This window comes from Pteropus vampyrus, unplaced genomic scaffold (genome assembly GCF_000151845.1).
Source record: "Pteropus vampyrus isolate Shadow unplaced genomic scaffold, Pvam_2.0 Scaffold17, whole genome shotgun sequence".
Taxonomy (NCBI): domain Eukaryota; kingdom Metazoa; phylum Chordata; class Mammalia; order Chiroptera; family Pteropodidae; genus Pteropus; species Pteropus vampyrus.
Genome location: NW_011888798.1, coordinates 7,412,255 through 7,425,337, shown reverse-complemented (window position 1 = coordinate 7,425,337; position 13,083 = coordinate 7,412,255). Strand labels below are relative to the sequence as shown.

Here is a 13,083-nt window from a genome sequence, read left to right as displayed (position 1 = left end):
ATATGCTAACAGCCAACTTCTGCTTCTGTAATCTGCTTGCTTGTTTGATGTTAACTAGGGTGTGGTTAATCTGTTTGCTTGTTTGATGTTAAACCAGGGTTTGGTTTTAGGCTTTATGAGCTGCCTTTTTTGGGAGCTCAGGGCTGATCTCCTCTAACCCTGGTGGTACTGGTAGATAGTCGGTCCCCGGCCGGCTAATAAAGGCTCATAATTAATCTCAATTGGCTCTGTGGGTCTTAGAATTGTTCGCGTCATAACAGGTAGGTTTTGGGAGGAACTTTTGAAGATAAGGTCAATAATCTTTCTTCTCAGCAGAATAGCACAGAGTAGATCCTTAGTAAATATTTGTTCTGTAGATAAATACATGAATAAATGATTTGGGCTGAGTTATAAAGAGAAGAGTAGAAAATGGTAATAGAAAAAAAAAAGCTTAGGGAGTTTGAGGAAGGTGAGGCTAGTTAAATAGAGATGAGAGTTAAGTAGCAAAAGTATGTAAGCCTCGGAGCTAGATTAGGAGCTGGGCAATTAGGGTTCATAGGCCAAATCCAGCCCAGCACCTGTTTTTGTGCAGCCCATGAGCTAAGAATAACTTTTATATTTTTAAATGACCGAAAAATATCCAAAGAAGAGTAATATTTCATGATATGTGAAAATATGAAACTCAATTTTCAGTGTCTATAAATAAAATAACTTTTCTATTGTTTTATTATTGCAGAAGAGACCAGCCTGCACCTTCCAGGAGCCGTAATAATGTGCTAAGTACTTTATAAACATTATCTATATAATTCTTTCTACAAGCCTATGAGATATAATTCATTGTTCCCATTTTACTGCTTAGCAAACTGAAGCTTATGTTTCTGCCAAGGTCACACAGTTCATTAGTAGCACAGTCAGAAACCACACCCATATCAATTAGCCTTTCCAGAGTCCCCATTTCCCCTAGGATAAAAGCCCCAGCTCTGAAAGTAGTGAGATCATAAAATGCCTATAAGAGAGGGTTTGTGAGTGTGCTGAATCTTAGAAGTCAATTTTGGAACCGAATAAGAGGGAGGGAATGGTTTAGGCAGAAACATTTCTAAGAGATGTATGTTAGTTAATTCTGTTAATTCTCAAAACTCCTTATGAGTCGGGTACTATTATTAATAATCCTGTGTTAGACAAAGGGTGGGTTGCTTAAAGATCACTTCTCAGATAAAAGGTGCAGTGTGGGGATCTTTTCATGAATGACACCACTGGACCTCCAAAAGCTCATCCAATTCTAAGTAACTATGATCCTACTTTGGGAAGGCTTTCGAAGGATCCAGGTTTTTTCTTGGTGCCCTGCATTCTTGCCTTGAAACTCCTCTGGCAATCCCCTCATTTTCCCATATGATTCTGAGACCTTGTAGCAAATAGTTTTCTGGTTCCTTTCTGATAGCTTTTTCTAAAAAAGACTTCCTAAATCACAACAAATTAATCAGCATTTCAAAAAATGCTACAGATGAGTTTAAAGTTCAACAGCTGACAGCAGGGAGGTAGATGATAGTCAAGTCAAAGATTTCAGCAGTTGGAGATTTCATAAAGTGCCTTATAGCTTTGTAGCTGGCTGTTTATTCCTGTGTCTGTCACCTTTGGCCCTTAAAGCAGCCACTTTCCCATTTGGAACTTACTCTCGGCAGCTGCTGACAAAACAGGAAGTGATTAGAATGTAATTCGTTTTTATAACTCTGAACTTCTGCAGTTTTAAAACAAGTTTTAGCAGCAGATTTACTGTCTTGCTTTACTACCTCCAATTCTTGTAAGACAACTGTGTAGGGGTTAAAATATCAGTGCAAATTCCCATATAAAGACTAACTTAGTAATAAGCTTTGTGTACCAGCCTTTCCAAGTTACATTTAAATCAAGTTTTGCTTTTTTTTTTTTTGGATACAAACTAGCGGGGGTGGGGAAAGAAAAAAGGAACTGGGAAGAGGAGGAGAGGGGAAGTTAAACCTTCCCTCTCTCCCTGTCTTCCTCAGAAAACCAAATATGGCATCTACCATGAGGAGTTTGTTTTCTGACCACAGCAGATATGTGGAGTCTTTTCGGAGGTTTCTCAACAATTCCACGGAACACCAGTGCATGCAGGAATTCTTCGACAAGAAGCTGCCAGGCATAATAGCGAGGTAACAAAAAAGGATGTGTTTGTCAAAGGGACAGAGCTCCGTGCTTTCTTTTTAATGATAGATGGGTCGAGCCCAGCCCTGAAGGCTGGGTGAGGGGATAAGAACCTGCTACTGATAGCAACTCCCGCTCCCTTCTCCCCCTCCTCCTCCGCCCCCGGGCCCCTTTTCCTGTGGTGCTTTTAGACAATTGCTTTAAACATTCAAAGGTTCTTATTTGTGCAGCATTTCTAGCTGCACGGAGATTAGCGTTAACCATTTCAAGCCACAGATCCATGTTCAGTCTTTGAGCTGAGATTGTTCAGTCCTCCTCTAAATTTTGCATTCAAAAAAGTCCCAGTTGGAGTCTAATATCCTTTTCATTAGAATCAAATATAAATAATTACCAATTACTATTTGCCCCCAAGGATTGAGTGGGTGCCTCTGAGTTCTAATAGCCATTTAAATTCATTTTTCTTATCCATTATTATAGTTATCACTCCAAAAAAAAATTGTCTTTTCCTTTCAACTTAATATTAGCAATGTGGTCCTAAAAAAATGCATTTTCCCATTATCAGTGAAACTCACTAATTCCTATGCTTCTCGCAGACTGCTTTTTGTGTGTGTGTATGTGTGATTAATGTGTTCACTTTGTGCCAGGGCTGATAAGCATTATGAGAGTAACAGATTCCACATGCTAAAGATAATCAAATCACCTATCTAGGGGTGGATTGCTGTAACTTACTCTACTTCAGGAAATAATGCTGGAAAACTGGGAAGAAGTGACTGACTGTAGATCCAATTTGCAACAGTAAAAAGAAACTGATATTTTATCTTTTTTTGGCTTTCTCCATTATAGGCCTGAAATGCTTTCACCAGGATAGTAGCTCTGCCTGGCCAGAGCAGACATTGTTAAATATATATAGAATTCTGTTTCTCTCTCTATTTTTCATGGTTCAGTTTTTAAATATGTTTTTAATTGTTTAAAATGTTTCAATTACAGTTGACATACAATTTAAATGTATTTTTTAAAGTAGAATATTATATAATTTATTAATAATTAAAAAGTAATAGAATAATGATGGAAAAACCAAAGCAAACAGCAACTACAGATAATTTATTATCTGGGAATTAAATAGTTTACTTCTTCGGGTCTTTTTATTTCTAAAAGGTAATAAGTTAATTTCTGAGTTCTTCTGCAGAACTAAACGTCTGTGTTTGTGTCTGTAGCTTATCCAGATACTTGGTTTTCTTTAGCCATCAGTGATATAACATAATAAATGACGACCCCTGTCTTCAAGGTGTATACAATCTAATTGAGAATATTGAATGTACAATCTGCGAAAAACTGAAAAACTTGCAAATGCATAACTAAGTTTACATTATAGTGGTAATACGTAATTAGGAATGATCTAAATCAAGCTATCATTTTTTTAAAAAGTAAGTTTTTCCTAAAGATGATGTTCAGAATGAGATTTAGTTGAAGCACCTTTAAAATTGCTGCTTACAGGCATTTCTAAGTTATAAGTAGGCAACAAGCCTGCTTAATTTTTCATTCTAGAAAATTGTTTTTGAAATTCAAATGGTTCTAAAAAGTTTATAACAACAGCAACAAAAATACTAGTTGCTTGCCCTACCCACTCCCATCCCTGACTCCCGCTCTGCAGAAGCAGCCACTTTTCAACACTCCGAAATCTTTTAGTTGTTTTTTATGTGATATTCTTTCCTAATTCTAAATAAAATTCTTCCCCTTCTTAAGTTTACTGTATTAAAATAGCTAAATAAACATATACATTTCCTCCCTTATGTCAATATATTTCAAAAGCTTTGGTTAAATAGTTTGAGTGTATATCATTTTGCCTCTGTACATATTATTCATAATTGAACAATGCATTAGATTACAATCACATTTCCTTTCATGCACACCTTTTTTCCTAGAGTTAACTAATGTCTTGATTTTTAGCTTCTTTTCTTAGTTTCCTATGTACCTATCATTACTTATACCTCAATCAAAAGTATTAACCTCTTCTCAATATATTCCAACAGATCAAGTAAGTTATTAATTTTTCCCCAGAGGAACATCTTTTCCGGAGTTCTCTTGTTCTTTTTTTCCCAGTCTGTGGTGATTTCTCTTGGTCTGCTATACGATTATTGATAAGGGAATTTATTTCACTTTCTAGAAATTCTCTTCTCTCTCTAGTATTGGATGCCCTGATTTTATATCTAATGCCCTTCTTTTGTTGGTTTCCTTAGTAAGACTATTGTTTCCTTTTTTTTTTTTTTTAATTCAGCTAATTCTTTAACAACTTCCCAAGAAACAGTATATGGAGGTAAAGTTGAGACTTTATATGTTTAAAACTGCCTTCATTCTATGCTTATCTTTATTGGATAGTTTGGCTATAAGACTATGCTGAAATGATTTTTATATCAGAAATTTAAAGGTATTCTTCCATTGTCTCTTAGCTACTAGAGTTACTGTTCAGAAACCCAATACCATTCAAATTTGTCGTCGTTGGCTTATGACCTTATTGTTGTTTTTTTGTTTTCCCTACTTAGAAACTTTTAGGACCTTCTCTTATATCCAGTACTGAAATTTTAAGATAATGAGTTATGGTATGGGTTGTCTTCACCCATTTCTGTTGGTACTGCATGTGGCATTTTAATAAAAATTCATAACCTTCAGGGAAACTTTGGTATTTTTAAATCATTCCTCCCCTTTTTCTCTTTATAGAACTTGTAGTCGTCAAACACTAGACCTCCTGAATCCATTCTCTAATTTTCTTATATTTCCAATTTTCTACAATTTTACTTTTAGCCCTATTAAATTTTTGCTATTTTTTAATTTCCAGAAATGTTATATTTTTATAGCATCCTGTTTATCTTTTACACATGTAATACCCTGTCTTATCTATTGTAAAATTTTCTACTGTTCTTTGCATGTTTCTTCTGAGTACTGTTTTTGTTTCCTTTGGTCTCTATCTCATGTTTGGGGAGCTCCCCAACTACCTGATGAGCCTCGATTGTCCATCCAATCAAATGAGGCACTCAAAAGTAATTCATAATCTCCTCGTACATGTAGGGGATGAGTTTGTTGAGTGGATGGTTCACTGTATCAACTGGATGTAGACTCAGCTGTTTGCTGGAAGATTCTCAGATGTCAATATATTTAAGGTTATTCATTGTGATGGGTTGTTTCCCCAGGGATGAATTCTTCACTTGCCTATCTAGAGGTGAAGGGTGGGGTTACAGTTTACAGTTTAGTAAAATTTTTTGTTATTATTGTTATATTTAATGCATTTAGATCCTTGCCTGGAAAATAATAAATTTTCAATCATTATTAGTTATCATAATATGTGAAATGGGATAATAATAGAGAAGCTGTGAGAATTCAAAGAGTTAGTTCATGTAAATCCCTTAGCTGTGCCTAGAATAATAATAATTGCCAATATGTGTTACATGCTTGTCATGAGCAGACACATTTTTAAGAGATTTACATGAATTAAATCATTTAATCCTCATAACTCCTCTATGAGTTAGATACCTTTATTACAATCCTAGAAGTTAGGCAATATTATTATTCTATTTCATAGGTAATAAATATGCAGAGAAGTTAAATAACTGGCTCAAGGTAACATCAGTAGGATGGGATCTCAACCTGGGTGCTCAGAGCCATGGCCCCATTATGATATCCACAGATACAAGCTCTTCTATTAACCAAGAGCATAGACAGGAATGGGTATATCAGGACTCATAATTATGAGTTGGGAGATAATTAGAACTAAGAAAGGCAACTCATCCATAGATGTCCTTGACTCTATGCTTTCCAGTTTCTTTAAGCACTTTCCTTTAACCTTGTCTTCATCCCATTACTTTGTGCAGGTTCTTTATCCAGAGGACAGACTTGTTTACCACCTTTCAGTTCATGTCTCCCCTCTAGCAGTCACCCCTTTTCTTCCCACTCTTTCATCCTATTTCAACAATCTCTCTAGGTCTTCTTCCTCTTTATCAAATTTGCTTTTAATCGCATTGCCACCTGACTTCTGCCCTCAACCTTCTTTTAAAACTGCTATTATCAAAGATATTTTGAAACTTACTAGATTCATTAACCAATCACCATTAAAAAAAATGAACCAAACATTCTACTACTGACCTTTACAAAGGATAATAAAAAGCCAGGAAAAAAAAAAAAAAAGATTCATATTGCCAAATTCAGTGGAGATTTTTCTTTTTTTTATATTTTTAATAGTACTCTTCCATGTTTGACACTACTGATGGCTTTCTCCTTCTCTAATACTCCTAATCACCTCTTTGAACTTTACTGTTTTCTTTTCTACTTTGTATGTTTCCCATAATCCAGTGACTTTCAAAAGTTGGTATTGCGTCATCACCTCACCACTCTTCTATTTGCAGTGTCCTTGGGTGATGGAATCTACACTTCTAGTTTTGACTATTACTTCCTGACAGTTATTCTCCAGAATACATCATTGATCCTGATCTCTCTCTCACCCAGATAAAATCTTGCATATCCAAATGTCTATTTAATTCAGATCTATCAAAACAAAATTAAAAAAAAAAAAAGAAAGAAAGAAAGAAAAGAAAAACTGACAACTTGCCATTGAACTATATTCTCCAGCTTCCTTTTAGGCTCCATGCTTCACCAAATCATCCATGCTGGAAACTTGGCAGTCATTGTGCACTCATACTTTTTTCTGACCTTTTTACATCAATCTAAAGCAAGTCGTACTGTTGTTTTCCAGACCATCAATTCTACTCTATTTCCAGTACTAGAGTCATAATGTTGAGTTTTATTATCTCACATTTTACTTGACAGCAAAGTAGTATCTTATTCATTTTTATATTCTCAATGCCTAGAATAGGCATATCATAGGTGTTTAATAAACACTTGTTTATTGAAAAGAAGTTAGCAAGAAGGAAGAAAAGAAGGCAGATATCACAGAGACAGTATGAATCACCATATACAAGGAATGGCTAATTATATCACCAGACTCAAAGGCCCACTTTTTCTGTTCTTGTTCTCTAAATAAATTCTAAACAAATGGTTTATCTTACTTTTGAGATGTTTATAGTGTTGTTCTAAAAGTCTATCAGTTCAAGATTGTTAATGAATGAAACCTATATTTCTAAAGATTTCTAAAGACACCCATATAACTACGAAAATTAGAATCTTTTATGTTGGCCTAATTTTTATTCACTATAATATTAGTCTGTTCTCTTCAACTAGACTTGATAATCAGATTTTACCAAGAACCTAGCACATTTTTCTTAAACTACATAATTTTTTTTTCAGGATTGGAGACACAAAATCAGAAATTAAGATTCTAAGCATTGGAGGAGGTGCAGGTATGAATAACACGTTTTAAAACTGCTATTTCACTCCAAGCATCATGTTGTTTGATGGCAACATTGTTCATTCTTTAGGAAAGCTATTTCCCTTTGCTTTTGGAAGAGCTTAGTTTATTAAAACTAATGAGAGCAAAACCACTCCAACTAAGATTAATGCCCCCATAGATTTATAGGGTTTAGGACAGCAGCCTTCATTATTATCTATAACATAGATAAGATGTGGCTTTCTTTTTTATAAATGGCAAAACATAGGATATATTTGGATAACTTTTATCCAAAATGATTTAACTGTTCACAGAAAAAGAAAATTTCATAAGACCTTTCTTAAACTTATCCCACTTAAAGTGTGGCCCATGGACTGGATGCTGGTTTGCAAACCGTTACTGGTCTAAGAGGAGATAAGAAGTATACACTGGAATATAAATAAATGCACAGCTCCCTGCATTGCGTATTACTATGGGGGGAAATATGCTTAATGACATAGTTAATTTACACTCTTATGTCTCCACTCTTTAAGTTGCACTTGCCTAAACCATCTCCTTTTTCTAGTTCAGTTCCAAAACCACCCTCTAAATATTTGGCACACTCCCCAGTCCCCTTTTGTAAGCTTTTCATAGTCACACTACTCAGAGTCAATGCTTTTATCTTAGGGAAAAATAGAAAGTCTGGAAAGGCAGATTGACTCTGCCACCAATGAACTGTGTGACCTTGGCCGAAACACAGGCTTCAGTTATCTTATCAGTAAACTGGGAACAATAAATTAGATCTCATAGAGTTATAGTGAGAATTTTATATATAATATTTATGAAGTGCTTAGCACATTATTACTGCTCCTATAAGGAGCAGGCTGATCCCTTCTGCAAAAAAATAAAACAAAACGTTCATCCCCGGATTTTGCCTCATGTCAAAATCCTGAGTTGTGTTTGCTTTTTTTTTTAAGTTGCTAGTCATCTGGAGTCCTGAGTTAATATAATAATATATAAAAAACAGTCATATATATTATTCCTATCTTCCTTCCTCCTTTCCTCTTTTTTATTGTTTTCTTTTGAAACATTCACTGAGTGATGGCTTAGTATTTGTAACCACTTGGTAACAACTGAATACTATATTACCACTTGTTGCATAGTGATGATAGCAATCTCTTGAGTCTCTCAAGTATAAGAGTTCTAGCATCACATGAGTGAATTGTGGCCTATGTTAACACAAAGGTAACTAAGATAACTAAGAGCCCTCTAATGGAATGGGATAGCTCCTTTTTCATGTTATTATGTGTTCATTTCTCATAAAATACACTGTGATATAATATAATAAGGACTAACACTTAAAATCTATTTTTATTGTCTTTCACCAGGAAAATAGAAACCAAGGACACATAATAAAGGATATTTTCATGAACGATCTTATAAAGAACATTTAAGCTAAAATACTTTCTTATTGCTTACTGGTATTTTAAGGTCTAAGGATTATAAGAGTGATGAATTGCCCAAAGAGTGTCCTATTAATTTATTTAACCAAGACAGTCATTGTCAGTGTGTTTTGCATATGAGTTTCAGGCAACCAACAGGCAATGAGACTATCATTTGATAGTGTCATTTGTTCTTGGACAAGAAGAGAAACCCTACAAGAAAAGTAATTAAATACAGTCTCTATCATAGCCTAGTTAATTGACCTTTTAATATAAAGTTAATTGAATTTCTAATGTAAATTTATCCAGACGCTTATAAGTTATCTAGAGAAAGGAACACTTGGCCTGCACAGTGATTCCTTACATAAAGGTGCACATAGAAGCTAATATAAAGAACTTATTTAAACAAAGGGAACAATACTTGGAATTCTACTGATGAGCCCTAACATTGTATTAAAAACAGTCTCTGCCTTGGGGAGAATATGCATGCCCATTAAGGTTGCTCTTCATAAAAATTGTTCAGAAATATAAGAGCTCCCAAGAGAAATTCAACCTATAGATAGTTATCTTTCACTGCTGAAGTAAGCTACATGAAATCAGAAGCAATGCATTTCAAAACCCTGGCATGAAAGGGCAGTGCTTTAGGGGGGAGAAGACACCCTACTTACTTAGTTTGAGTGTTCATATACCAAAAGGGAGATGCTTATCTAATAATCTGTCATTGCCTAACAGCAAGCATTGTGTTGAGCAGCATATTACTGTACAGTGAGAGACTTCCTATCATTGCTGTAGAGAAATGGTCTCCCTACATGTTCCACAGTCTGTAGTATCTGAGACTTTCACATTAGCCTGTGGCTTGAGTATCCTTCCAAAACAGTCACTGAACTCCAGTCCCTGACAAATAAGGTCATTGGCCATATCCGATACTTTTGGCTTAGCTCCCATAATGCATCTCAGTCTTAGCTTACAGTCTCCTCTGATTTTTGCCTTCTAGATGTTCTCTTCTTGGTTGCTCAGACACCTGCAGGTCATATTTCTGCATATCTTTGGTGCAAATATTCTTTCTGCATTCATAATGCTACCATTTCTCCCCACCAAAAAGGAAAAACATACCAAAAGCAACAAACTAAAACTTTCCTATGTGAAATTGATGCTTTTATATCACTTAATGCTCATTTTCTTTGGTGGCCTATTTGATTTTCTCTTCAGAAACATGATCAGGGGTGCACATGCACCCCTTCTGTCTTCTGATTCTATGCAATAGAGGTTCACATTTGTGTAGAGAGAGATTCCATCATTTAAGAGGGAATGTAAGGTTTTTGAAAGAGGTGTTTGGCAATTCAGTTCAAAAGCCACAATTATTAGGTCTCTGAGCAGTTCAAAAGGAAAAATCAGTGGCAAATTTTTTGATGTAGTCTTTGAAGTAATCCACCACATCAATAAACTACAATCAATAAACAATACAGTTATCCTAGATTACATGTTTAATGTTAGGAAAATGTATGAAATAAATGTGAACCCCCAAAAAGAAATAAAATCAGGAGAAAAACAAATCATGAACAGAAGAACAGACCATGTAGCTTTTACAGAGGCTAAACTGGGAAGTAAGAAGTTGTGTGTATATATGAGCTTTAATGAAACACAGTGAGCAGCTGATATCACTTTATTCCAGGTCTCAAAGTATTCACATCATGTGCATTTCAGCAATTGTTTTTTGGATAATGAGAGCAATTGCATTGTATTCTAAATCTCATAGAATATACGTTTTGGTCCCGACACTGATGCTTCCTGAAGTTAAACCATTCAATGGAGCTTCATTATTATTTAACTTTCAGTGGGTATTCTCTAGATGGTACATAGAGAAAAAGAAACCCATATTCTTTTTGGTAAGGTAGAATGCTATTAATTTATAGTGCATACACTTATGCCTAGAAAAATGTTCCAGAAGGCAGTTATGAGCAATGTGTTCTCCTTGCTCTGGGCTCTGCTTAAAGGAGAATGATTTTATCTGCTGAACTATATGGTTCTTATGCTCAAATGCCAGAAATTTTTATAAGAGTTAGGCCTACTCAAATAATCTTATTTTATTCAGCTTTTTACTTCAATTTTATTAACCTACTGTGTACAGACTCCATTGCCATACCCTATATAATAGTATATATGTTTATAGATAATTTTTTAATCCACTGAAGCAACTCACATATGAAGTACAGGTAGTTTGAACCCTCTCATAATTTTTTGTTGTTGTTAATAGTTTTGCTGACATATGCTGAAAGTAATTAGGTGGGGGTTTTTTTTGTTCTACAACATATGGACGTGAGCACTCCTATAGAGGTTAAAAATTAGAGGAGTGTTTAGAGACCATCAACACCCTCATTTTACAAACGAGAAAACTGAGAACCACTAAGGCAGAACAAAACTCAGGTCTCTTGACTTTAGTCCAGTTCAACAAATTGTACTAAACAAATACAAAAGTTAATTTTTTACTTGGCAAAGGAGAGATTAGGTACTTAGTGATGACCAGGTATTTGAAAATCGAATTTTATCAAATTATATATCTACTCTCTTTTCAAAAGTGACATGTAAGGTGACACAGAGGTTTACTGTTCTAAGCTGGTTAGATAGAAGTGGAACAAATAATTAGGCAGCAACTGGAAGAGCCAGTGTGTCAAGTTTAGAAGCCAGGAGGTGGTAAGAAGCAAAGATTAATGTTTGCCAGTGGTTAAAAGTAAGCCAACAATCTGTATCAACAAATTAGAAATGATTGGAGAAATATAGAGAATTGAGGAATTTTTGCCCAGAAAATAAGAATATGAATGTACTTATTGCCATCTTCAAATATTCCTTGTCAATCAAACTACAGAATATTTGCCCTTAAAGGGCTGATAGTTGAAAGAGAGATTTCTTGGTTTAGTATTAGAATTTACTAATAATCAGACCTGTCCAGAAATGAAAGCACACATCTTGGGAGGGAAAGAGCTGTCTGTCACTCCAGGAATGTCAACATAGGCTGGAAAAAAAAACTTCTCAGACATGCTATGGAAAGGACTTAGGCACTGATTACTTGGGTGGTTTTGGTTTCAGTCCAAAAAAAATCTATGATTTATGAGTCACCTTCTAGAAACAGGTAGGCGCTGGTGTAGTTAACACCCTGGGTGGTGATATTAAGGAAGTGGAATTTATACGGGACTTCTAGATATGCAGACAATTTTTAGTCTTCATTCTAATTGCTTAAAACTTGAAATGAGTAAGAACTGTTTGACTTATGTGCAGCATACTAGCAGTTACTCCAGCATGGATATGTACTCTAATGATTCACTAATATAACGGGATTTAGGACTACTTGAGGTAACCATAGTTTGGGGCCTCAGATATAAAGTATTGTTAAAGGCATTCATAACTATATTATTTAAACATAAAATATTCTCCGTATGTAATTTTACCAAAAGATTGTTCACCTCATTGTGTTGTATTTAAAACTTTCAGTGAACGTGAAAGCATTGTTAAAGGCAGATGTATTTCAGATTTGAGAGAACTGAACGTGATACTACAACATTGGAGCCACTGTCATTAAAACCAGAGTAAACAGGATTGTTTTGGCTAATTCAATAAGGCTTGAAACAGGATAACAGGGGATAATGAGCAGAGTGAAGACAAAACTATCATTATACTTAGAAAAGCAAATAAACTCAGTTGTACAGCCTGAGAATTAATAAGAATGCAAGTAATGGCCTGGATACAGGTAAAATGGGTAAAAGATAATGGTGGATTCACCTTCTTTTTTGTTCTCAACATTTGAGTGTTTTTTATGCACAATTCTGATTAATTATAATGTACTTGAAAGTCCCTGGCATGTGGTTATCTGTAATTTTGCTGAAAGACAAGTTTATATCTTGCCACTTCTTATGCCAGTTTGGGACACGGTCTCTTAGTGAATAGACTTCCACTTGACATACACTATTAAATAAAACTTGGTGGTGATTCGGTACAACACTTACGTAACCTTGGTGTAAGGTGGGGGGGTCTGTCACCATCTTCATTTTATGCATACCGAACCTAATAATAAGTGCCACAAGGAGTAGAAAGATTATAGAGATTAGAGTATATACCAGGGTCTTCTGTAGCTTATTCTCTATTAACAGTAACTGATAGAAATAGTTTAAAATGTTTAAATTAGTTAGCTAATAATATATT

General features: G+C 34.9%; 1 protein-coding gene across 1 annotated transcript in view; it reads left to right on the top strand.

Annotated features, from left to right (window-relative positions):
* Positions 1 to 1,582: 1,582 nt before the first annotated feature.
* Positions 1,583 to 13,083, top strand: part of HNMT (histamine N-methyltransferase) — a 36,923-nt gene continuing 25,422 nt past the window's right edge. The window contains exons 1-3 of the mRNA XM_011354476.2: positions 1,583 to 1,687; positions 1,998 to 2,144; positions 7,429 to 7,481. Of these exons, the coding sequence (XP_011352778.1) occupies positions 2,008 to 2,144; positions 7,429 to 7,481 (190 nt within the window). The 5' untranslated portion in view covers positions 1,583 to 1,687; positions 1,998 to 2,007. The remainder of the gene's footprint in view (positions 1,688 to 1,997; positions 2,145 to 7,428; positions 7,482 to 13,083) is intronic.